Consider the following 27,504-nt stretch of genomic DNA (forward strand, 5'->3'; position numbering starts at 1 on the left):
AAAGGGCTTTAGTGATTCTGAGAGAAGCAGTGGAAGTGATGTTGAATCCAACACGAAAGTCAGAGATGGTCAATTGTACTTCATTTGATGAATAACTAGACCCAGACATGAAAACTTCTGAATGGATTTCAAGGATTTTTGGAAGAGGTGTAGAAAGAGGTCTAAACAGTTATGAGATGCCCAGGTAAAAAAAGCATTTCCATTTTCTCTGTAAGCCTTTTTAGTATAATTCCTCTGAGAGGATGAAATGATTTGTACTACTGGAGAAGAAAGCCTGGCATCTCTGGCAATTGTTAAACTGGAGAAACCATGCTGTCAGTTTTAGGGTCTACAGATCCAGTAGCGGCATGCCAGTCGGGTGTGTGTGGAGATTTGTCCCACTCCTCATTTCTTGATGCACTGGAAAATATTAGAGTACAACCCAGCATACTAATAATGGGCGATTTCAACTACTCCACCATTAACTGGGAAAACTACTCATGTACCAATTATTTTGCTCAATGTTTTCTGGAATTCATAAATTCCAATGCCTTGGATCAACTTATCCACACCCCCACCAGGGGCAGCAATATCCTAGACCTAGTCAATGGGTGACCAGTGTTTCACACCAAAAGTCAATTGCTCGGTCAGATCCGACCACAAGCTAATCACCCTAGACATCCACATCCCGCCCGCACCCCTCATTAGGGAAACTACCATGAAATAATTCTCCAAAGCCAACTTCACGCTTCTTAAGACAGAAGTGGCAAACTTCACGACACCCATGCAGACGGACAATGGAGGTACGACTGCTGAATCCTTCACAATTGCACTTTATAAGCACTTACACAAGTGCATGGATCGTGCTGTCCCTAACAGAACCAAGATGCTATCCTCTAAAAAAAAAAAAAAATGAAGCCAATGTGGTGGTCCCCTGCAGTAAACAAACTTTACAACAAAAGAAAGAAACTGTTGCAAAAAAAAAGAGTACAATCCCATGATTGGAGAAACTGCCTGGTCAGCCTCAGTAAGAAGCTGAGATCCCTCATAAAATCCTCCAAAACTAGTTACGAAAACAAAATCGCCAGTGATTCTAAAGACAACCACAAAGCATTCTATAGCTATGTCAAGAATCTCAATGGCAACACTCAGATCTGCTGAGTTACAGCACAATGGCACTAAATATACAGAGCTAACAGATATTGCCAACATCCTGGCAGATAGATTCAGTGCTAACTTTACCCCCCCCCTCTCACCCCTTAAAGGGCTCATCTCTGTACCGGAAGAATGTAAAGTTCCTGTAATCACAGCTGCACAGGTAAAAACCACACTTGCCAAAGCCAAGAACACAGCATCCATGGGACCTGACAACATCCCAGGCTGCATTCTACATGGACTACAGAATGAACTGGCACCCCACCTAAGTACCATGTTCAGTCATAGCCTCACCTCAGGCTTTGTGTCCACTGAATGGCGCACAGCAGTGGTTATCCCACTCCACAAAGGGGGATCCACCACGGACCCCGGGAACTACCGCCCTATTAGCCTGACGAACCTGGTCTATAAAGCCATGAAACGTATCATCATGGAACTTATAAACAAAGACACTGGTTATCTCCAAAGTCTGGACCCCACCCAGTTCGGGTTTGTAAGATCATGTCTCCTAAACCTGATAGACTTCTTTGAAGCAATCACCAAAGCCGTATACGAGAGTAAGGTGGTTCACACAGCCTATCTAGATCTCGCCAAGGCTTTCGACACCATCCCCCAATCTGGTATTATATATAAACTCACTAGCTAGGTATAAATCCCTATGTCACAAGATGGGTTGCCAACTGGCTCACTGACAGAACCCACACTGTGAAAGTAGCAGACTCCAAATCCGACTTCAGACCAATGACAAGTGGAGTACCACAAGGTTCAGCCCTGGGTCCTCTCCTGTTTGGTATCTACCTCTCTGAAGTACAGGCTAACACAGAAGGTCTTTGGCTAACTAAGTTTGCAGATGATTGCAAACTAGGAGCCATAATCGAAACTCCTAATGATGTGGACATCCTACAAAATGGCCTCACTGAGAAAGATGCCTGGTGTCAAAGCCATGGCCTCAAGCTCACTGCCAAAAAGTGCATGGTCATCCCCTTTGGTAAAAACTCTATACCCATGAACTACCACTTAGGCGGTAGTAAACTTAACACTGAAAGTGTGATGAGACCTTGGGACACAGGTGGACAGTAGTCTCTCCTTTGATAATCACATTGCCACAGTAATAAGGAAATCCTTCTACGTGGCACACCTCATCACAAAAGGTTTCACATCCAGGAAAAAAGAGATAATTGTTCCCCTCTACTCGTCACTCATTAGACCCATTATAGAATACAACGCCCTTTTCGTATGTACCTCACAAGACAGCTACAACAACTGGAAAGGCCGCAGAAATACCTAACAAAAAGGATTACCGGCCTCAAACAGATGCCCTGTGCAGACCGTCTCAAGAATCTCAAGCTTACTCCGTTGCATATCGCCTACTCAGAGGCGATCTCTGCCTAATATACAAAGCTACGTCAAACCCAGAGCTGTTGGACATGCTCCACTTAAAGAAATCCCAATCCCTCTGAGGTACACGCTGTAGGGACCTAAACCTTGTCACCACAATAAACAGAACATGCTGGAGGGATAGATTCCTGTCCCAGAGACTTCCCATACTCTGGAGCAAACTACCTATCTATATCAAACAACGCTCCTCATTAGCAATGTTCAAGAAAAATCTTGATGATTGGATGGGAAATAGGAAATTCACCCTGGGGATCATTTCTGTGGCTCTGCTCGACAGTGGCACAGGAAAATAATTTTCCTGGGTGATGAAAGCCAGGGTACCTTTTTGACTAGGCTTATATAGGCCCTAGGGCCAATAGCCTAGTACCTACCTATGAATCCAGCAGCCATGGTGGGTGAACCAAGTGCGACCAAAGAAAGGGGAAACATACCTGTTGAGGCCAGAAGGGGGCAATGAAGATTCCTATGGTCTTGCACACCATTGCTTTGTGAATGACTTTAGGAAAAAGGGGAATGGGGGGAAGCATAAAGAAGACCTTGTGGGGCCAAGGATAGACTAGAGTATTTCTCAGTGACCAACTCTCTGGAGGGATGAGGGCAAATTAGCTTCTGCATTTGTTGCTTAGATATGAAGCAAAAAGGTCACAGCGAGGTTCACCCCAACGGCTGAAAATCTCTATTGCCACTGTGTTGTTAAAAAATCACGCCTGAGGCATTAATACAGTTCTGTTGAGCTTGCCATCTAGGATTTTGTATGTTCCAGGTGTATACATTGCTATTGGAAAATGGTTCAAAGATCTTGCCCCACTGCTAGATTCTCATTGCATGGCTTCTTGACAAATAGGGTATGATCTGGTTCCACTCTGGGTTCCACCCTGTTTGTTGAAGTACCAAACTGCTGACATGTTGTCTGAATGTATAGCAATCATATCCTTGGGTAGATGTCCTGAAGTGTCTGCATTGCACAGAGGACTGATCTTAACTCAAAGACATCAAGGTGAAGGTTGGCTTCTAATGAGGACCATGTTCCTTGGACTGTTATCCTTTCAAAGCCCCCCCCAACCCAAGAAGGGAGGTGCCTGTGGCTTTGGGTATTGGAGGAGAGAAGTGTCTGCATCAGATGTAATCCACTACTGGATATGGTTCTTGCATACCCTTGTGAGTCATATTTTTGGTGAAGGGGATGAAATCTCTGGGACTACTATACCACCAATGTCCACTGTAGAATGCTTGTGGTAGCTCTGGCCAATGGGGCCATCTCTGTGGATGAAGCCATTAGCCCTAGAAATCTTAATATCAGTCGAGTCTGAGATGTGGGTGATTTATAACTTGGAGTCACTGACCTTATTGAGTTGATCCACGATGATATCCTTACTATTTCACAAAAAGTGTCTATCTGGCAGCCTATGAATTCTATGCATTGAGTAAGCTGTGATTTGCTCTTCTTTATGTTGATGGAACTACATGGGGTGGACAGTAGTTCTAGCAGGAATGACTGGTATGTTAGAAGTAGATCCCTAGAGGTAGCAGTTAAAAGCCAGTTGTCCAGATATGTCCCTTGAAGCTTGAGGAAAGGCCGTCACCACTGCCATTATCTTGAACACCTGGGGGAGCTGTGGTGAGACCAAAAGGCAGCGCTCTGAATTTGAAGTGATTGGCTCCCAGTCAGAAATGGAGAACTCTCCTTGACTGCCTATGGCTCTTTATGTGATAGTGGGCATCTTGGAGATCTGTAGAACACATCCATTCATCCTTTCTGAGAAGAGGCCAAATGGACTGTACCATGACCATCTGGAATTTTGTCTGTTTTAAATAGATTTAATTTGCAGAGGTCCAAAAATTGTCTCAGGTCCCCTGTCTTTTTTGGAAGTAAAAAGATCTGTGAGTAGACTCCAGATTCTAACTGGTCATGGAGGACCAGTTGGATGACTCTTTTGACCAAAAACTTTTGCACTTCTGTTGCTGCAGATTCCAATCAAGTGTAATTTTGGCACTCTTTTGTTTCATTCTTGGAGTTTCTAAAAAAGGAGATGTATAACCTCTGGAAATGATCCTTAGTACCCATGAATCTCGAGTTATGTATTGCCAGGCTAGAAGGTGTAAGGAGAAGCGTCTTCCAACTGCTTACAGAGTTCAGCAGCTGGGCAAGCATTCGGGGATGCTGGAAAAGCTTCTCTGTTAATGGACCACGGAAACCTTGATTTTGTGGACTGCTTCTACCTCTGGGGTGGCATCCTGTGGAGTTATCTCTACCTCTGCGAGACTGCCCAGAAGTGTCCTGGTAAAAGCCTTGAGTTTTTTGAACCACATCTTCCTACCCCCTCTTCGATTCCTGGAGAAAGATCTCTGAGAGGCTGAAAAACTGATTGCAGTGGCAGACAGTGTCTTACCATCCTGTTCACTTCTGGTAAGTGTGACCTTGACTTTCGGGTGGAAGCGTCATAAGGGGACATTGATGAAGGATGTTCTGCAGCTTTCTGCACAGTCACATAGCTGCATCCAGGCATGATGATGCATCGTAATGCCGGTACTGGCTGCATGGGCTGCACCATCCGCTGCATTGGAAAGCAGTCTCATGGATACATTTGTAATAGCTTACACATTCGTAATAGCTTGAAGGGTTGACAACTGGGACTCCTTGTTTTTTTGGATGTCTGCTGGTAAGTTACCCACCAAAGAATTCGAAAGTTTCTTAACCAAATCCCTCTGGAAACATGATAACCGAGCCATATAATTCAGCACATAAATAGAGAAAGTGGCTGAAGCTTATGTCCATTTCCCCAATCTGTCCAAAGCTTGGACTCCCTGTTAGGGGAATGAATGGAGGAACTCTCTCTGGACAGTTCCTTTTTCGTGGCTGCTGCTACCACCATGGCATTTACAGGGGGACCCTTAGCCCAGAATTTCCTATCTGTTGGAGCAGCTGAGAGTCTTTAGGAATGGGTTGTGCCAGATCAGGCTCCTTTCAAACTTTTTGAATAAAAAGGTCAATAAGTAGGTCAGGAGGAGGAAGTACCTAGGAAGTTAAAGGGCTGGAACCAAAAGCTGTGAGAAACACTGATCGGAAAAAGGGACTTCGGTGGCCCATACCCCCACATTGTTTCATCAATTGTAGGATGTCTCCAAAGGAGACATCTTCAGGAGGGGTCTTGGGACCTTCTCCCTCATCTAGGTCAGTGTTTTCAGTGACAGACTCAAGAGAAGAGTCGATGCCCTTCTTCTTACAAGTCCTTTTCCAAGAAATGTGCCTTGCAACACCCAAAGGAGACACATTGGAAACGGTCAGGAGACTTGAGGGTTGAGCAGTCTCTAAGCCTAATGGATCCATCTTTCCCTGTCTGCCAGAATGAGAGGACGAGACTACAGTCTCCAGAAGGGGGTCTGGATGGATCCCAGCTCTGGGAATGTACTATACGTCTTCATCCAGCCAAGGCCATTTCCACAGCCTTGAAGGCCTATCCAGCCATTGGAGCCATGCAAACTGGAAAAGTTGGAAGCCCTCTCGAATCTAATGGCTGAAAGCTCCAAGGAGGATCTCAGAACTGAGCTGTCATGAGTCAAGGCCCAGAGTGACAGAGACTGTTCTTAAAGTCTCTGAATCGACTCAATCGCTAGAGCCCCAACACAGATGGCCTGGATCCAGGACTGTGCTGGACCTGAAGGCATCAGAGTCTAGTGAGTGAGGGAAGAAGTCAAAGCTGAATTCTCGAGAGTTGTCAATTCCAGCTCTGGTACTGTAGGAAGACTATGCCCAATATACACTGCCTCTGGGAATGTCGACAGGGTAAAAAGCTAAGAAGACTGAATAGCCAAGAAGGGAGGGACGTATCCCAGATCTTTCATTAGGGACAGAGCTGGGAGGACTCCCTTCTGAATCGGAGTCCTCAGAAATCTCCTCATCAACCGGTAGGCATCATACTCCATGAGTCTTCTAGTAAAACAGCCAGATCTGGCAGATGATGTTATTGAAGCAGGCTTTGAACATCCTTTCTGCAAAATTGGAAAATGGAGCATAGGACTGATCAGAGTGGGAGTAAAAGAAGACTTTTTGGAGACTGAATCTGCATCTGAGAAATAATCTAATCCAAATGTCTCGGAACCTTCAATGTTGAATCCTCAATAACTGTGGGGTCTAGAGACCTTTTTTTGGTTCTTTCCTGAAGAACTTCAGGCAACTTGGATTTTTCTTTAGATTTCTCTCACTCTTTCTCTTTAGATGTAGCCCACTCTTCATCTGTCTTCTTGTCAGAGGGAGAAGAGGAAGTGGACACCTTTGGCTGTGTGGGCATAATAGACCCTGTCTAGAGAGAAAGAAGGTTTTTTAGTATAAGTTTTTATTTATGCCCTTGAATGGCTCTTGAGACGAAGGCAGCACAAATAGAGCAGGAAGCTTGAAAGTGCGATGGCCCCAAGCAGTATACATACTGAGTGTGTGGCTCTTGGGGGGGATAGTTTATGCTCTCAGGAAGAGCACTTTTTGAAGCCTGAGAACATGAGACTTAACTAACCATACTTACTAGAAAAACACTATTGCACTAAGAAAAAACTCTAATCTAAATCTAACTACGCAAACACACTAACACATGTAGAAGAAAGAACTGCACAAAATGTATAAGATCACCAAGTCTACTCTAAGCACACTTTAAGTCCTAAGTTAACAAGTGTTTTTAATGAGGGAAGAAGAAAAAAATATTCACTTATCGTGAATTAAAGGTGAGCTCTAAAGTGAACTCTCTCAGTCCACACATCTGGCTTTCACAGGCAGCAAATGAGATCTGGGGTGGCTCAGGCAGGACAAGGAACTGCAGATAGGGGAGGAGTTGGAGCTCTCGTATCTAATGCTTTGGCACAAGGTGCTGAGGTAGGATCTGATCGACTACCCACATGTTAAATCAAGCAAAAAAGGCATCTTCAGGTCAAATAATTAGAGACTGAAAGATATCAGAATGGGAAGAGGCCATGAAGACATTTGGACTACGGGCTAGAGATTGCCTCCCCTCTCAGGGATTGATACGAGAGTATAGGCAAAGAGAAAGGGATAGGAGAATCCTAAATGAAAGACTTGGACTGGTTGAGTTTTTCGTTGAATCTCAAACAAAAGCTGTTAAAAAAAAGGAATAATTAGTACGAAATATAAAATATTGCACAATAACTGTAGGAATCAATTAGAGGAGGTCAGAAAAGATTGGCAAGTGAGATTAGCTAAGCAATTCACAAATAAACAATGGGAGGACATACATGTGGCACCAAAGTATGCAACAAAATCTAGAAGATTTAGGATTTTTCCCTGAAGTGTTTGCATAGGTACTTTTATACCCCAGACAGACTACAAATAATTTTTCCTCAGTGAGATGGCAAATGTTGGAGGTGTAATGGGGAAGAAAGTTGTTCCTGGGAGCATATGCTCTCCAGGTGTAATGAGATGGCAGACAAAAAATTCCCATAGAATACTCTGCCAAGAATGCTGAGTAAGCAAATGAGTGTAACTAAGGAAAGCTGTGATACAGTATTTTTATTGCCTAGACATTGTAATTCATTGCTAAGTTTAATTCTGGTGGCTGCCAGAAAATGGAAATCAAAGTTTAAACCAACCATACCTATAGTAGTGAATATTGTAACGGAGATAAAAAAAAACAGGAAGTGGGATCTTCAGAAAATAGTAGAAGTAATTTTATATAGTAAAAAATGAAAATTGTGGGAGCGATACATAACAGAAAAATGTTTTGGAGGAGGAATGAGGTTGAGAAGGCAGGAAGTGAGCAATTTATATAATGTTTGATTATATTGTATAAAACAATATGGTGTAATCTTTGTAAATGTGAACTTGTTAATATGATTTAATTACGGCTGTATAAACATAAGTCCTGTTGCTGTGATCTCTCTTGAAATTACCTTTACCTCTTTGCCAGCTGTTACTTTTATTCATTATCTTCATTTTTCCTTTCCTGTCTATTGTGGCAGAAGTTATGCATTTTCACGGCAATGTTTTAAGGAACTTTAATGTGCATGATCTTTTTGGCTTTTTTCATGGTGACAAAATGAGTCTATTTGGCAGACTTTAAAGGCTGTCATTGTTTTTGTATCAGGGGGATGCTTATATTAAGAGAATTGTGCCATCCAGCTACAGTCTTCATGTGTTTTTTTTTTTGTTTTTTATTCTCCTGCAGAAATGTGTTCCAGGATGTCATGCAGAAAGATGAGTTAGTAAAGTCATTTCTGGATCAGGTATCCTTTATAATTTTGTATTAGTACTGCATGATTGCATGCTAGCTGAAGTTCTGTGTAATACCTAGAATAAAAGAGCTGAAATGTATCTAAAAAGTCACTTATTTTAGTCTTGTCATCCACCAGACTCACTTTTTGGTTTTTAATTACCCCAGTTTTAGGTGTAAGCAAAAGAATACTTATTCTAATGGGTAAGAAGGGAGAAGGTTTTTCTTAGATGCACATTCTTAACAACCGATCTGAAGTTGTTGTCTTCATTTGCTCTTCAACCTGTGGGAACACGGATCCAGGATGGATCCGACTCAGCCGCATTTATCCAGCATTGGATCCAAGTTCCAAGGTCCTCCCCTACCCATAAGGGCCCTGTTTCCTTCCTCCCTTCAGATCTGGTTTGCAGCACTCTTTCAAGCATCGTGGTCCACTGCTCCAGGCTTTTTGTTGGGTGAGTTAGTCAAATCTAAATTTCCATCCTCATCTTTCTATCTAAATTTTTTTCTTTTCTTTTCTTTACCTACCCCTACCTTTTTGCGCTCAGGCATCTGTCTATAGTAAAAAAAAAAAAAAAAAAAAAAAAAAAAAAAACCTCTCCTTACTCTCGCTTTCTCTGTCCTATCTCTAAGTGTGTGTGTGCGTGTGAGACTTCTCTTGGGTTTTCTCTTTGCTGCAATGTCAGAGACACCCAAACCAGGTTTCTGTAAGTGCACAGAGTGAGGCCATAAGCTTTCCCCAGCAGATGGCCACACTCTGTATAGGTTCATAGGTTGATACTAGGCTATCTGCCCTAGGGCATTTATAAGCCTAGCCAGAGTGTGTTTGGCTTTTGCCACCCTTTTAGATTAGTTGACTGTGCCTCTGTATAGTAGGTCACAGAAGATAGCCCTTTTGAGGTTAGTTTACTGTGCCTCTGTCTAGTATTGCTTAGGGGTCCCTCATCTCAATTCCTCCTGTTTGATCTGCACGGCATTCAATCCCCATGCATTGATCGACAAGAGGAATAAACTTGTACTCAAGAGCCTTCTCCCTCCACCTACTACGGAGGCCCAGTCTACCCCCTCCATTTCTATTTCTGTCTTCAACCCGGCCTCTGGGACCCAACCTCCTGCTAAGAGGACTGGGGACGGAGAGAAGCACAGGCACTGAGACAGGCCAAGGAAGCAGTCCCCCAAAAGCTCTTCCTCAGCTGACCCACCAGATAAATTCCAATCTGCTCCTAGTACTGATTCTTCCCAACTCCGTTCTTCTTGTTTTTCCCTGGAGCCGTAGGTGCCTCGGAGCTGTTCCCAGGTATCGGCTTCATCTTATCGGCTCTCTAGGCTGGTGTCGGTGGCCTCTTCCTCCAGATCCACCCACAGCCTTTCCATAGCCGGGGTGAACAAGGATGATGCAGAGATTCATCCTCACTCAGATAACAGATGGGAGTCTTTCCTGTCCCCTCTCCTTCCGGAGTGGGGGGCATGCAAGTCCGCCTTCATACCGGTCAATCCTTCTCTGATCCAACCCCCAGTTTCGGATTCCTCGGGTCCAAGGGCTCTCGGTATCGAGTGATCGGCGCCAGTGGTACCTGGTACTTCGCCAACCATTGCCTTGAGCGGGTTGGCTCCAATGAGCTCGGAGCCGTAGCCTCTGCAACAGATCCAAGAGGGTGGCTTGGGCTCCGGGTTTTTGGAGCTGAGCATGCCAGTCGGGAGTCTCTGTGCCTGGAGGTTCGGCTCCAGTTCCCCCATTGATCCAGAGGATTACGGACCCGAACATGACCAGCTCAGAGGGTTTGTTCTTCTTCTGCCTTTACATAGTGGAGTGGGTTTTCTCTATCCCATCCTCTGAATCCGTCCTGGCTCTCCTCTATTTCTGGTCTGGATTCTGCCACCTCAGGGGACATCCTGATGCCTCTCTGCCCCAGGAAGTTCCCACACGGGAACAGCTGGATGTTTTCAAGTCCACCCCAGAGACCCCTCCCCCGAGGAGGTTCCTCGAAAACACATGTGTAAAAGGAGGCACTTAGACTCCCTGCCTGAGTCTCTCATGAAGGACACTGATTTGGAGGAAGGGGATCCCCCCCCCGATCACCCCCAGAGGATGATTCATTTGGGGACATCATGGAGATCCTGCGGAAGCGTGGGGGGTGGTCTGTTTTCTGGAAGCATTTGGCGCAGGACGCTCTACTTCCTGGGTGTCCCCTCCCACAGAGCCAGTGGTGGATCTTGTTACATCTCAGGTGTGGAAGGAGCCCAACATGGTGGAGCCGGTCCCTCAGTGCCCCTTCTGATAAACCACACTGGTTAAAGGGGACCCCCTCTCGATGCCATGGTGGTGGCGGTGGCAGCGGCCACCTAGAAGGATCTCGCACAGGAGAGCTTCCACGGTCCACCCACTGGACCGATAGTCTAGGACCTTGGACCATTTTGGGAAGCAGGCCTATGCTTCTGCAGTGTTCTCTGTACGTGTGCTGAACTACATGGCACACATTGTTAGGCTTCAGCGAGACCTAGTGAAGGAGGTCGCCGAGTCTACCCCCAGGGTCCATGTCGGTGGAGGATAGGAAGGTTTTCTTCTCTGGAATGGCCACCCTGCCCTCCATAGCCTCTATGCGGCTTCTCTCTCTCACTACTGAGGGCACTGCCAGAACTGCTGGAGCAAGCATGGCTCTGACTTTGTGCCTTCTCAGAGCCCTTCAAGGCATCCTTTACAAACACCCCATACAATGGTTCCACTCTCTTTGGAAGACTGTATGAGAGACACTGGTCCAGAGCGAGAAAGACTGGAAGACTGTCTGCCGTTGGAATCCACTTCTCAACCCATCAACGATCCTTCTCCAGGAATCAGTGGGGGGGGGGGGGCGAAGAAGATGTAGTTCCGGAGGTCTCAGGGTTATTCCCAGGACGCTCGGGACTCGCCCTCCCCCAGAGGCAGAGGGGGATATGACAGACACCCTCATGGCAGAGGGGGCCCGAAAAACCAAGGGATTTTGGGATTCCTTCTCAGACAGGCCCGTACAGCAGCCCTGAAGGGGTGCCTGGCTGCTCATCTCTAGAGGCAATCGGGGGGGGGGGGGGTCGACTTTCGCAATACCCAACAGCCTGGGAGTCAGTTACAGAAAATCAGTGGGTGTTGTGAATCATATCCAGAGGATATTCAATCCCCTTCGAAGGCAAGTTTCGGCCAAACAACTCCTGGACATTCCACCCCGCACAAAGGGAGGCAGCAGCACAGGAAATTTCCAAGCTACTAGAAAAACAAGTCATCCAGCCCATCCCCTCAGACCAGTCTAGATTAGGCATCTATTCTAGGTTCTTTTTAGTGTCAAAGAAACGGGGGACTTGAGGCCAATTCTAGTTCTCTCTACCCTGAACTTGTCAGTTGCAAAGATGAAATTCTGGATGGTCACACTCGAATCTGTCCTGCCCTTCCTGCAGGAGAGCAACTGCATGTGCTCAGTAGACCTTCAAGATGCGTACTATCCCATCAAAATGGACAAGACCGTCTTGGAGATTTCTCCACTTCCAGCTGTGGACCAGTCATTACCAATTCAGAGCGCTACCCTTTGGTCTCACCATAGCCCACAGGGTGTTCACCAAAATGATGGCAGTGGTAGCAGCTCACCTCTGGCTGCAGGGTTTCCAGGTCTTCCCCTGCCTGTGCGATTGGCTCCTTTCCACCTCCTCCAGGCATTGACTCTGTCAAGCCAGGGATTTCCTTATCCAAACCGCCCACCAGTTGAGCATCACCATAAATCTCAACAAATCCCTCTTAGAACCGGATCAAGTTCTGGACTTCATTGGAGCCCGGTTAGACACCATTCAGACCAAGGTTTTTCTGACACCAGACAGATTTCAGTCCTTCAAACATCATGTCTTGCACATTCCTCAAGTTCCATCTCCTCCAGCGGAGTTTGTTTTAAGGGAGGTGGGGTCCATGGCGGCCACGATCACCCTTGTTCCCACAGCTTGCTTACACATGAGGGTGCTCTAAAGGACTGTGGTGGTCCAGTGGTTGTTTCTAGATCTACCATTGTCACATCCTGTTAGTCTGTCACAAGCATGCACAGATTCTCTTCTGTGGTGGATTCAGTCCCTGGAACTTCTTCCCTGTCATCTGTCGTCCATTTATTCTTCCCTCCCCACTTACCACAGTGACCGCGGACGCCTCCCTACTCAGGTGGGGGTATTTCTTGGGAAGGGCAGTTCAAGGCACGTGGTCATCCCTAGAGACCCAGTTGCATATCAACGTCCTGGAGATGAGGATGGTGCTATTAGCATTGCAAGCTCTTTATGCCCATCTTCCCCTAGGGACGATTGCCAATCCAGACAGACAACATGTCGGTAGTCTATTATATCAACAAACAGGGAGAAACCAGGTCTTATCCCCTTTGCCACAAAGCCATGAGATTGTGGGAGTGGGTGATCTCCACCAGCCGTTTTCTGGTGGCAGCACACATTCCAGGGAGGTACAACATTCTAGCAGACCGGCTCAGCAGACAGGCTCAGCAGGTCTATCCTGATGCCTTACGAGTGGTCTCTGAATACTTCAGTAGTGAAACAGATCTTTTAAAGTGGAGTCAGCCTTGCTGCGATCTCGTCACCTCTCCTTCCAATGCGAAGTGCAGCGAGTTCTTTGCTCTGAACCCCCCTCTGGGGGAGCCCCCCAGAGATGCTGTAGTTCATGCTTGGCCCTCTGGTCTTCTCTATGCTTCTTCCACTTCCCCTGATCCCAAAACTCATTCAGAAAGCACAGTGGCTGGGGAGCTCAGTCATCCTCATTGCCCCCCTTCTGGCCTCACCATGTATGGTTCCCTTCTCTGTGGTCTCATGTAGTGTGTCCTCCCTGAATGTTGGATCCAGTTCGGATCTGATTTCACATCCCTCAAGGATTCCACATTCAGATCTGGCCAGTGTGAAGCTCACCGCTTGGCTGCTCCAGTTCCCATGTTAGTTAGGACTCCTGGGCTTTCTTCTCCAGTTAAGAAGTTTTTGTAAATGGCTCATAGATCTTCCATGAGGAAGGTTTATTCAAGTAAGTAGAAACGTTTCTCAGTTTAGGCATCTCAACGTGATTTGGATCCCTTCATCACTGCTCCAGTTCCTGTTATGTTAGAGTTTCTGGCAGGCAGTTTTCAACAGGGTGCCAGCTTCTCTATGGTTTCAGCTGGGAGCTAGTTCTGATTTCCACATAGGGGATAATTCAGCTTCTCTAGCGTCTTCTAAGCTCTGTAATGCTTTTCTGAAGGGTACTTTTGTTCTTAGGCCACTGATCAAGGACCCTGTGCCTCCTTGGGACCTTACTTTTGGTCCTTTAAGCCTTGGTTTCTTCCACCTTTGAACCCACTGCTTCAGTGGATCTGCAGTTCTTGTCTTAAAAGACCGCTTTTCTGATTGCTATTAGTGTCGGAGCCTCAGGCCTTACTGATTAAGCCTCCTTTCATGATCTTCCATAAAGACAGGGTATCTTTGCTCACTAATTCTTCTTTTCTGCCTAAAGTTGCCTCAGAATCAAACATCAATCAGGTTATCAACCTCCCTGTCTTCTTTCCGAATTTTCAGAATAAGGGAAGAGTATAAATTGCACCTGCTGGATGTTCATAAACAATTGCATTTTTACTTGCACAGAACAAAGGCCTTTCGCAAGTCTAATCAACTTTTCATTTCTACTCTAAGCCTTTTTTAGGGAAACCTGTATCAAAGGTCACCATTGTTTGTTGGATTTCTCAGTGTATACTCTAGGTGTATTCAACCAAAGTATTGTCTCAGTCAGGTCAAGTTAAGGCACATTCTCCTAGGTCTGTGGTACTTCAGCTGCCTTTTGGTCCAGAGTTTCCTTGGATGACATTTGCTCTGCAGCTACCTGAGCATCTTCACATACTTTTATCTCCCATTACAAGTTGAACCGTCTCTCCAGAAGTAGGACATCCTTTGGCTCTGCTGTGTTACAGAATATCCTTCCATGAGGCCCTCCTAGGTATTTGGTAGCTGGGGACTCTATCCCACAGGTTGAAGAGCAAATGAAGACAACAACTTCAGATAAAGAAGTTATATACTCACCATAGCATATCATCTGAGTTGTTGCTCTTCATTTGTCTTCAACCATCCCTCCCTCCTTCCCCCCTGCCTTATATGGGCTGTGTGATGGTCTAGCTGGAAAAGACATGGTCTTTTCTTTGGCATAAATGGTTATTCCTTATGATACTATATCTGGGTTACTGTGCCAAGAGGTAAGGAATTGTGTCAGGTTGAGTTGCTATGGTGGGCAGCAAACTTTATCTGAAGGGAGGAAGGGAGACAGGAGCATTATGGGTAGGGGAGGAGCTTGGAGTTCGGATCTGATGCTGGAGAAATGTGGCTGAGTCTAATCCATCCCAGATCCGTGTTCCCACAGGTTGAAGACAAATGAAGACCAGCAACTCAGATGGAACATTATGGTGAGTACATAACTTCTTTGTCATGGCATTAAATTATGTCTTTATTGTTAATCATATTAAACAATCATCATAGTCCGTTTTGCTTGCAGAATGAAATGTTGCTTAACACAATTGTGATAATTTGAGATTTTTTTAAATGCAAAGTTTTTGCATTATTTTTTGCTCTTTCAGAGTTTTTTCTTCTGCATAGTTTTGCACTGTTACATAAAAGATCTCATATTCTGTGACAGATGCTTTTCATACAGATTGTGTGTGTAAACTCTTCAAGCTTAATTTCATTTGCTGACCATAAGTGGATATGTGTCACTTTAAGCAGTATTTATAACTAGCAGAAATGTATTTGTATAGTAGAATTGTGCAGCTGGATATGTACTACTGCACAAAATACAGTAAAATCTTCAAGCCTCCGTAGTGTTACCAAAACCAAAATTCAGGATGACACAAGTCAATACTGTATCAGTCTCCCGGGCACTCATCAAAACAATCCAAAGCTTTTCTGGTCATCATTAAAAATTTGTTCTGGGGGAAAAAATCTAACCTTCCATTACCTGATAGCATGCCATAAAGGGATTGCATCAGAATTTAACTTGTGCTTCATTCTAATAAAGTAATTTACACAGTAGGCCAAATACTTTAACAAGCAAGCAACAATTCGGCCACTCTCACATTGTAAGCAGTATCAACCTGCTCTATATTAAAAATAAATAATAGATAACATCTACAAAAACTAATATCCACTACTCTTAAATCAAACAGAGTATTGCAAGTTGGCCCCATATACTATAGCCTAGATTCATCAGTGAGTACCATACCCTGTCGCTTTGAGGGGAAAAATCTAACATTCTTCCACTACATAAGGGCAGAAACTTTGCTGATTTCAAAAACTTTAGGCCAGTTGCAGTGCTCCTTTGTCCATAATCCTAGAAAAATGTGATCACAAATTCAATACCTCCTTGACCATCAGCTTCTCACCCTTATTCAGAATGGCTTTCAACCAGGACATGGTACTGTCACTGCACATCTGAACTTTGTCAACATCAGGAAGCAATCAAGAAACAATGGTAGCTTGGTTTCTGTTATGTTTATTGAGTTATCATAAGCCTTTGATACTGTCTCTCATCCTAGACAACTTCAACAGCTATGTTCTCTCGGTCTATTACCCCTATCCCTACAATGGTTCACTAGCTACTTATTGGAACAGTAAGTCTGGCAAATGGCAAACTGTCTATTCAGTTTTCGTACCTGTTCCTATCAGGGTCCTCTGAGGATCTATATTGCATCTTCTTCTTTTTAATATTTTCATTAACAAACTCCATACCACTTTAAAACACTCCTCCATAATCCAGTACGTCACCAACTCAGTCTTCATACGTACTGTCCAAACTGTGCCATCTTCAGCATATAACCCTGCAACCTTTTACCTCCATTTAATCCTGGGTTAGTAGCACTGAGCACTTAACTAAACCCAAAGAAAACAGAGCTACTCATATTCCTTCCCTAAACACCCAATCTGGGACAGGGCTCCCTTCACTATTATGATTTCCTAAATAACACAAAAACATAAATAGTCTCACATTCACAACTATTAAGGGTCATTATAGATGACAACTTGAAATTCAAATTGCACATTCATCAGACCATCAAAAAGGCCTGCCTGAAATTCTGGACACATCAAACACTGAAAAGCAGCTCCAAAAAAAAAAAATATATATATATATATATATACACATCTACCTTCCCCTTAACTTCCCTAATATATAGTTATCCAATCTTGATAAATCTGCAGGCCACATTTGCATCTAAACTAGAAGAGTGCTATAATAAAGCGGCAACATTTGCATCAAGTCTACCTTATAGGTCATACCAGTATATTGTCATGAAACAACTAAATTAGCTTAATTGTCTCATTACCTCACTTATTCTCAGCTAATCATACCCCAAAGTGTAGTCCACAATCCACAAAAATGCCCAGTTCTGACAGGACTCATTCATCATTAGCACAATCAAGACAATTACATTCACAACACAAGCTAGTTAACATTCACAAGTACAACAGCGCAGCAAGAGATGCCTTATACTCAACTTACATCACTAAAATATGGAATGTAATCCCACTCCCACTGAGGTTAACTAATAACCAACTCGCCTTCAAAACTGATCTTAAGAAATACCCATCTGATTGTTGGCTTTGCTCTTGCTCAGCTTATGGGTAACTTCTCGCAGCTTCAGCATCATTTCTGACTGATACCTGGTAACTAAACTGGCATAAATGTTTTTGACTCTTATGATTCAACTAAACTACTTGTATATATTGCAAATATCCCTACCCCATTTCCAGTATAGTATTTAAGTTAATTGTATTCTCTAATTTAACAACTTTGTCCCTCATCAGTTCACTATCTGTAGCTTAAAAAAACTTTTCCTTACCCTGTCGCTCATTTTCTCTTTCTTTCCACCCTTAATTTCATGTCTCTCTCTTTGACCATCAGTTTCTTCTCAGGATGTCTCTATTAACTAACAAGAAACAGAGTAAATAGTGTTAATTCTGTCTACTCCACTACCACTTTTTCATGCAAGTGCATGTACTTACTGCTAAAAACCGTCTGCTTCCTGTCTGCTGTAGTGTGCCATACACTCTCAAACCTCCTTGCCTGTGTAATACAACCTATTTTTTTAATCTCTCGCCTTCTGAACAATTCTTGACCTCTCTGTCTATCTCTGAACTTTAGTGTACGATTATTTTTGTTATATTTATGGTTCTCCTGTTCAACTCTCGGCTGAAGTGCCTTCTGTGTGGAGTCTGCATGTCCTCCCCGCAGTCGAGTGTTGTTCGAAAGACATGCATGAATGGGCGTGCCTTTGCTGAAGGTTGGGCGTCGGGCTGGCAACTCAGCACCATAAAAAATCTACTGCCAATCATTAGCGGACTGGAATTCCGCTGTGGCGACCCCTAACCGGGAAAAGACAAACAACATTATTTGTAAATTTTCAATGTCTTGATTCTGTGCAATTTATGTACATGTGAAACCATTAATATCATTCATTATGGATTCATGTTTTATTTATTATCTCTGTGGACCTTTTGTCCCAGGGCCTCCACTGAAAAGCTTTTTTCCACCCATTTGAACAATCCGAGTAAATAAATGTTAATAAATAAACTACACTTAATTTAGTAGTATTAAAATACTGAACCAGTGGTAGAGACACCGTGTGCAATATAAGAAAAAAACAGACATGGCATCTATAAAAGTTAGAAAATCCATTAACATTTTGAAAATCCGTGAAGTAGTACAAAAAAAAAAAAAGTTGGTCAAATGATTCAGAGTAATCAACACCCATGTGGTGTGGAATGTTGCACCTCTAGCAGCCCACACACACATTTTGCATTCCAGAGCATTTTTGAAAATAAATTTAAAAAGGGTAAAATAGACAAATGTAAATATTTTGTAAACTACAAAAGCTATTAAACTCTACAAATAGCAGTATTATTAGTAAGAAGTATTCTTTACAGTGGTAGTAGTGCATTCATAGTTTTTTTTCCATAAATACTGTAGTATGTTATAATGCACACAAACACCAAATTATATTTTTTTACTAAACTTTCATACATTGTCTTGGAAACTGTACAGCCTGGACACATGTAGTTAGAGCACTTTTGTTAGCCTGACTTAAGCTTTCCCATGACAACAAGAAATTACTCTACAAGTGTATTTTTGAGATATTTACAGAAATATGAAAATACACATTTAATTGTATTATTAGCAATGCAAATAATACTAGATACAGCTCAAGACGTGCAGCTTACAGTGCAAGTATTAAAGACAGTTTTTTCAGTGTCTTTAAGGTTTCACCTTATACCATGCAGCAGTTTATAAATCACTTGTTTTTTCACGTATTAAGCATATATGAAAGTATTGCTTATTTTCATATTTACTAACAAACAACTAGCAATATTTCCAGTATACTTTGATATAAACCAGCATTTTCAGTGAATTTTCTTGTCTCCCACATTGGTGTTTCACACCTTGCACCTCAATAAAATATAGGTCTCTCAGTTATGAAAATATGAATGTAAATATGAATAAGTGGCAAACAAGGATTAATTTCTGTACTGCAAGACATCCTAGACTAACAGTCTACTGTCATTTTGTTAACTCCTTGCCCTTTCTAATACTATGTATTATTAGCTTGTAAGTCACTTAGTTAAAGAAGACTGAACCAGAAAAATTCTAGATGCCATAAAGTGGTATGGGTATGAACTGGAGGGATACAATAAAGGAGTTTTAGGCTTGAGTTAACTCATAGATTTGCATAATGGTTAAGGTCTTCACTTCATAGACACAAGGTACAGGGTTTGATTCTAACCTAGGGTTGTTGGCTAGGCTTGAAATGGCCCTTCAGGGCAGTTAGTCTAGAATTCTCCTATGAACTCTTCAGGACTACTTATCATAGGCCCAGTGGCTTACCTTCAGGCAGTATATAGTTCAGTGTAACACGTGTTCTTGCTTTTGTTTACTGGATGGGTAGGCTGATCTTTAGCAAACCCTTTTCTGTCACAACCCAACTGAAAGAACAGAATATGTAAAAAAAAATAAATAAATAAATAAATAAATAATAAAATAAAATAAAAAAATAAAAATAAAATTCCGAAAGCATTAAGCAGAAAATACTACTAAACTATGTGTAACTGTACAGTAAAATAGTCATTTTAGGTTTATATTGGTGCCATTCTGAGGTGTAAAGCCCTGAGTATGGCCAGGCAACCCAAGATTGACTAACATTTCAGGTCTTTGTTGGCAAAAGAGGAAGGGTGAGCATGCTTACCCAGGAGAAGAGGGTGCATGCTGGGCTGTCTTTTGCTGAGGGCAGAGCTCAATAGCAATCTCCAGGCTGATGGGGTTGGTAGTGGAGCCAAGTAGATGTGGCTGTTGTATGGGCTAAGGGTGGAGCACATGTTCAGGCCAGTCCTCCAAGTCTGACGTATACATCACCATGCTGGGAGAGGGAGATAGGGCTAGGAAAAATACTACACCTGATGACATACCACTTTAAGTAGTTTGACCCTCACCTCTAGGGCCAACAGAAGTACAAAGCAGAGAAAGTAGTACCATTGACCTAGTTAAGCAAATGGGCACTTGAGCAGCAGTAGGAGGGGCTTGAAGGTCAGAAGTGGCTCCGGACCAAAAATTGTTGACATTTTAACGATAAATCAGTGTTGTCTAGTTTGTCCTTTGTCTTCTTCTCACCCCCTTCCCCGTGTCTTACGGCATTTGATATTTTTAACACTTGGACTACTCTAGCTGACTTAGACTTGGCCTTGGCTTCTTGAGATTCCTTGTCAAGACCTGTTTTTTTCTGCTGGTTTACTCATTCCTCTCTCAAACACTGAATACTTGCCTTTTTACCTTGTGGGCAAACTCAATCTGAGGTAGATCGTCCAAAATGAAGGATTATGGATAAGGAGATGTTCCTGAGCACCATATCCAAAAGCGTGAAAGTGGCCGAAGTCTGATCTGACTTGGATTCGAAGACTGGTATGTTGAGGAAGGATGGAAACAGACAAAACACACGTATTCTCATGGTGAGTACATAACTTTAGTTTTAGCTACTGGGAAAATGAGTAGATGTCAGCATACCAAGACATCTAAGCTTAAATCATCTTCAAATTTAACAGCCTTTAAAGTTGGAATGTGTAGAAATAACATCAAGAGCAGGACTTCCAGCACTGGTAACCTGTTGCATACCATTGGTGATCAGTATTCAGGGGCTTTACCCTTGACAAGTGCACATATTCTTCTTCCACACTAGTATTCAGGGGCTTTACCCTTGACAAGTGCACATATTCTTCTTCCACACTACCAATTTGCAGCCCATACTGTCAAATGAGTGCATAGGTCCTGCAAACAATACACAGTACCACAGTGAAGGGTAACATCAGTGACCGTACCCAAATTCAGATAACCCCTTTGGCATTTACATCCAAAATGGAACTTACGGTCTCAGAAAGACAGTAACATTAGTAAGGAATGATGTCTCTTTGAAAAGTCTACATTGATTCATAGCTGAGATAACTATATAGCTACCCTGGTTTAATGATTTTTGGTTAACAATATTTCCATTACTTTATATGACACAGTGGTTTTACTAATACTGTCTGAAGTCGCTTGCAGTGGTCTTACTGCCTTTTTTGCGACTTGGGGAGACTGTGCGCCAGTTTCCAAGTGCTGGGAGCATGACCAAATAATAAATAAAAATTGTAAAGGTACATAGGTTCATAAGTGTTTACTAGGCTGATGACCACAATGGCCCTTTTAAGCCTAGCCATGCATCCCAAATCTCTGACTATTTCTGACAGCCTTGATAAGTGTAGGCAGGGACTTGGGAGATGAAGCATTTACAAGCAGGGGCCTGGAAGATGAACCATTTACAGGCTGCCAGTGTCCATTACAGACATAGGTGCCAAACCAGGGATGTATTTCCTGTTTCCCATCCAATTGCTCAAGTTAAAGTTAAATTGGATTAGGGAAAAACTCTACTTCACAAGAATGTGGAGCCTTTTCCAGAGAGGGGATAGTCTCTGGGATATATACCTGTCTCTCCAGCAGGTCCTGTTTATATCACAGTCAAGGTTTAACTCTTTAGAATCCTAGGGTAACTCTGGTGATGTTTGTTTTGCGGATATTCAGGCAGTTGATCAGACTGGGGTCTGATTAAAGGTTAGTAAAGAATGCTTTGCAAACAAAAGAGCAGATTATTAGTTCTGGTTGATTGTAAATCCTTAAGCTTACTAAGAATAAAATGACATTTTATGTTTTGATCACTGGGTACTGCATTTGCTGAAAATATTTCCTGATTATTTTACAGCTGAAGAATGGTAAGATTCAAAGATTTTTACACTAGATGCTGGCAGTCTGTTAGGCATAAACTAGGAAGCCATATTCTAGTAAACCATAGCCACTGACATTAGTGTCTTGAATGTTCTTGCATATTAGGAAAAAGGTTCTGCTATCTTTAATATTCTGTCCTTCATATACTCATAAGTGTATACCAGGCAGTCTGTCTGAGAGACCATTGTAACTTTCCCACTTCATAGAGAGAGAGAGAGAGAGAAATGTATCTACCAACAGTATAGGTTTAGGTCCTTAGGTTGGGCGGTTTTGGCATTTCCAGTGATTGAGCATGTGGGATGTTAAGCCTTATAGGCCAAGCAGAGATCTCACTGTAGAAGTGTGTAAGAGACTGAACAGAATGATAGACATTTTAATTTCTTTGTAAAACTTTATAGGGATCATGTTTGGTTGGTTGTTTGTTTGGTAGTTTTGTTTGTTGTGATTAAACATTGCATTATTTTTCTGCTTGGACCATATGATTGGATTGATACATGCCAAATGGGGTATTGAGTTTTAATGCGAACTTGGTAAGGGAGGTGTGCAGAGAGATAGTAACTTCCTTGGATCTGAAGAATGTGCTGTTAGTACTTAATTGGCCTAGGTGAAAAGATTTCCTAATAAGAGCTGAATTGTGGTGCTTCAAGGAGTGTTCATTTTCCATGGTTATGCCAGTGTCTGTAATGACTGTATCTATTTTGAGGGGGTGACATGTATGTGGTAGGTGCAGGGCTATTACTTCCCAAAGAGTACAATACTATGCATTTTGTATTAAACTGTAGTCCATGGTCCTTATACTATGATATTGTACAGGTAAGGCCCTTTTGGTGGATATAGATATTCTAGAGTGTTGATGATGGCCCCAAGATTACATGTTTCAGCAAATATGATCAGAGACCTTTGGCATCAACTTTGACATCAGTGATGTCTATGCGCAAAAGTGGTGGCACCAGAAAAGAGCAGTGAGGGATACCACTAGTAGTAAGGCTTTTTGAAGGAGGTCTGCCACCAAGTCTGAGTGTATGTTTAGTTAGCCAGTTCACTATCCAGCAAGTCACATAAGGATTTGTATTTAGTTGCAACAGTTTTCCAGTAATGCCTGAATTGGGGGATGGTGTTGAAAGTCTTGTCTAACTGGTGTTGTATACTAATTTGTCTTCATCCAGTGCTTCTGTGGACGCTTTCAAAAAAGTCAACCAGGTTAAGTAGGCAGAATCTGCCCTTCACAAATCCACATTGGTTTGGTCAAGTGATTATCAATTAGAATACTTGTTGCTTACAAATTCTTTGATAAGTCCCATTACCATACAGATGAGGCTAATCAGTCTGTAGTTCCCAGAGTCAGTCTTGTGGAGGCTTAACCATAAGAGCTGATGTTCATCATACTGATCACTGCTGCAGTTGCCATAGCTACATGGTTTATATCCTGGTAAGGCTATAACAGCTGACCAGCTTCCAAAGCTTAAGGGCATGTTCCACGCACCTAAACCATTAATTGACTCGAGCTGAAGGAGGATGGGTCTGGGAGGCAAGCTCTTTGGAGTTTTGTTGTCATTGAACAACACTACTGTATCAGGCTTTCAAGGATCAATGGTTAGCTAACGTAGTTCAGTTGCTGGGCAGATAAGTTCACTTTGAGAAAAACTTCCACTTTATCATAATGCAGAAACTGAACTTATTATGTGAAATTTATCACTTTAAGCTAGGAAAAAGTGATTTTACAGCCTGACACATCCAGTTTATGAACTTTTATTCAGGAGAGCTACTTTTTGCTTTTGTGGGGGAAAAGTTGCTAAAACTAAGTTAAAACTAGCTTCCTTGGTAAAAGTTGTGCTATTTTACTTTTTAGGAGCCAAGTAAATGTTTAAAGTGCTTTTCACTGTGCTGTTTGGTGGAAAAATAGAGTTTTTTTAATAATTACTTGTTTGGCAGACTAGGGCTTCCCCAGGTATCTGGCAACAACTTCAGCTTTACCATGGAACAACCTGCCAGTTCCTTGGTTCTTCTTTCTTCCAGCCTCTAAAAGAAAAAAAAATTAACAATCAGCTTTTGCCACTTCGGCAGGCTACTAAAGTGCCTCATTCACAGATGGGTGAGACTGCTGTGGCCAATTCTGGTTCCTCAGAACATTCATTTTTTTCCCTGGCACCATCTGGTGTAGCCTATACTGCCACCATGGACCTGAGGTTAGACAGGTCCTCTATGGCTGTTGGCATGCCCTTGTTGGTCTTGGAAGAAGGAACAGGGAATTACTCTCTGCCTAGCCAGACTGGAATGCCTGTTGCTAGGGAAGTTTTGCTTGTCAAAAGTAGATCTTTATCTTCTGAAATTCTTGTCAAAAACCAGTAATATGTTAAACGTATGTCTTTACCTGCTTGAGTTGTTGTGGGCAAGAGTGATTTATTGGGCTTAGTTTAGGCTCTGGACCCTGCAAGTTCTGCCATTTCTGGTAAAAGAAAAAGGGACATTCTAGGGAAATCCAGCATGATAGCATACAAATTGAGCAGGTCCATTTTATTCAGTCATGAGTAGCCTCTCAACAAGAGGGCTCTGGAAAAGTCTGTCAGTGAGGCCAACCTTGCTGTGAACTCTTTGCATCTCCTCTCAACAACAAGTGCAGGAGGTTTTTTGTCCTGATCCTCCCACCAAGGGAATGACTGAGAGATGCTCTCCTCCACACCTGGCCCTTTGGTCTCCTCTGTGCTTACCCCAACCCATTTAATCCCCATGTTTCTACAGAACATATCTCAGTCGAAGAGCAGTTATCCTTGTTGCCCTTTATTGACCTTGTAATATTTGATTCCCCTTTCTTTGGTGTCATCTAGTTCATCCACTATGAATTCTGGATCCAATTCCAGATCTCCTGTCTCACCTGACAGATGTGATTCACTTGAACATTGTAGGCCTAAAGTTGGCCACATGGTTTTTCGGGTCTATATTAAAATCTCGAAGTCTGACAATATCGAATACGATATTGTCAACACGAGAATACCGAAAGCGCACTACATCGAACGTTTAAATGGAAAATCTCGGTAGGGGGAGATTTCCATTTACTTCAATGTAGTGTGTTCTCAGAGTTGGTATATTTAAGTAGGGGAGGTGTGGGGAGTGCATGGGGGCTTGCCCTCCTGCCTACACACTATTTATTTATTTTTTTTTAATTTAGTATATATTTTTTATTGGTTTCGATATTTTAAAACTTCGATCACTAAAGTTCGATCTTTAGTGATTCGAAGTTTTAAACCTTCGAGATTATAATATATACCCTGTTTTTCTACTTCAATTGATAGCTGGAAAACCCAAGCTCTTCTCCCATGTTTGTCACATTCTTTTATTTCCCATAAAGCTTTCACTAGGAAGATTTACAGAAGTAAATGGAAAAGATTTGTTTTGGGGTACAAAAGAAAGACACTGGCCATTTTTCAGTACCAATACATAAAGTTTTCAACTTTTTGGCTACAATTTTTAATGAAGGGGCAAACTCCTCAAGTACAACTAGCTGCCATTCCTAATTTTCATACAGGAGTTAAGAATTCCACCTTGGCTTTATCATAACTTTGTAAGGCCCTTATAAGAGGAACCTTTCTTCTTAAAGCCTCTTTTAAAGATTAGTCTTACAAGCTTTAACTCAATCTCCATTTGAACCATCACAGATTGTGAACTAAAAGTTTGAACCTGGAAAACTATCTTTTTGGCAGCTATAACATCAGCTCTAAGGGTCTCTGAACTTCAAGTATTATCTTCTAAGCCTCCTTATTTAATTTTACATAAAGATAGGGTTGCATTATGAACCAAGCCTTTTTTCTTTATAAGGTGGTGACAGAATCCAACATCAATCCATCTATTAATCTTTCAATTTTCTTTACAAATTTCAGGAACAGAGAATACTTTTGTTACATTTGTTGGATGGTCACTGTTACGTTTCTCTTTGCATAGAACAAATCAATTATTTGTTTTTTTTTTGCAGAATCGCAATTGGGCAAGCCAGTTAAAAAAGTGACTTTAGCCAAATGGTTAACTGATTGTATTTCCTTTGCCTATAACAAATTGAGTTTGTCTTTACCAAAACCTTTAAGAGCCAGTTCAGGTAGGTCCATGGCAACTTCATCAGTATTTTTATCTAGGTCCTCCATGGACGATAACTGTCCAACTGCAACTTTGGCTAATCCTCATACTTTTATTACTCGTTACAAATTAGATCTGTTTTCAAGGGGAAGTGCAGCCTTCAGCTCAACAGTGCTTAGGCATATACCTTTCTTAGAGTCCTCCCAGGATTGAGGTAGCTGGGGACTGTGTCCCACTTGTTGAGGAATGAATGAAGATTGACAACATCAGATAAAGAAGTTATGTACCATAACATTCCTTCTGTGTTGTCCATTTTCATTCTTCCTCAACTTCCCTCCCTCCAAACCCCTACTAGTTGCTTTGTGACTTCTGGAAGAATGAGAAGGTAATAAGGGAACTAATGTTCCTGCCTTTGAGCTCCAGATATTGGTTTCTTATGCTAGTAGTATTTCTAATTTTCTTTGAAACTATAAGGCTAGCAAACAAGATCTGAGGCATGGTAGGAGACTAGAGCATTATGGGTAAGGAATGAGCTCGAGAGTTTCCAGTATCCACGAGCTGTAAAAAGCAGCTGAGTCAAATCCATGGGTTGGATCTGCACCCACTTGTTGAGGAAGAATGAAAATGGACAACACAGATGGAACATTATGGTGAGTACAATACTCAGCTAGACTTTTCATTTAATCCTCTGATTTCTGCAGTTTTATCAATTAATCTGACTAGCTAGTTAAAGCTTCTATTTTTTCCAATCTTTTGCTGTTTTAGTTGATACATTCCTTCAGCTTTTCATTTGCTTTAATCCTCTCTAAGTACACTTGATTTTTTTCCCTAAATTACTGGAAGCCATCTCTTGTACCAAAGCTGAAGCCTGAGCTGCTTTTTGCTGAATACCTGCATGAGTCTTCCCAGCCAGTGTTTTCTTTCACCTTTTCTGGCTGATTTTCTTTCAGGTTCTTTAAATTTCTTTGCTGGCATCCAGGCAGTGTGCTTACTAGCCAGTAACTTAATTTTACTTGAGCTGACAATATCCCTGGCTGTTATTTCTGTTTTTTTTTTTATTTTCACAGTGGGAGAGATGAAATTAAGCTGTTGATCAGTCTGCAGCCTTCTTGTAAATCCTGTAAGGATAGCAATAAGATTATGTCTCGATGATAAAGCATAACATTTTTTAAATTTAGTGTCTTAGGAAAGTTGATTGGCATATTGACAAGTGCTTTAAGTTAAAATGATCTCTAAATGGAATTTTAATGACTGATCACATTTGTGAGCATTTTCATTTTTTTTTTATGTGCTGAAGAAGACCCATAAATGTGGGGACGAAAGTGCTTAACATTTTTTGTGAATAAAATGAGTGTTGTACCCAGGAGTCCCTGAGGAGTTTTT

The 27,504-nt window shown here is 42.3% G+C and overlaps 1 protein-coding gene across 1 annotated transcript in view; it reads left to right on the forward strand.

Annotated features, from left to right (window-relative positions):
• C9orf72 (C9orf72-SMCR8 complex subunit) overlaps positions 1–27,504 on the forward strand; it is a 660,311-nt gene that overhangs the window by 569,864 nt on the left and 62,943 nt on the right. Inside the window, exon 7 of the mRNA XM_044061855.1 lies at positions 8,700–8,757. Coding sequence (XP_043917790.1) covers positions 8,700–8,757 — 58 coding nt within the window. The remainder of the gene's footprint in view (positions 1–8,699; positions 8,758–27,504) is intronic.

The sequence above is a fragment of the Protopterus annectens genome, chromosome 2.part0 (assembly GCF_019279795.1).
Source record: "Protopterus annectens isolate FY-2018-M chromosome 2.part0, PAN1.0, whole genome shotgun sequence".
NCBI classification, from domain to species: domain Eukaryota; kingdom Metazoa; phylum Chordata; order Ceratodontiformes; family Protopteridae; genus Protopterus; species Protopterus annectens.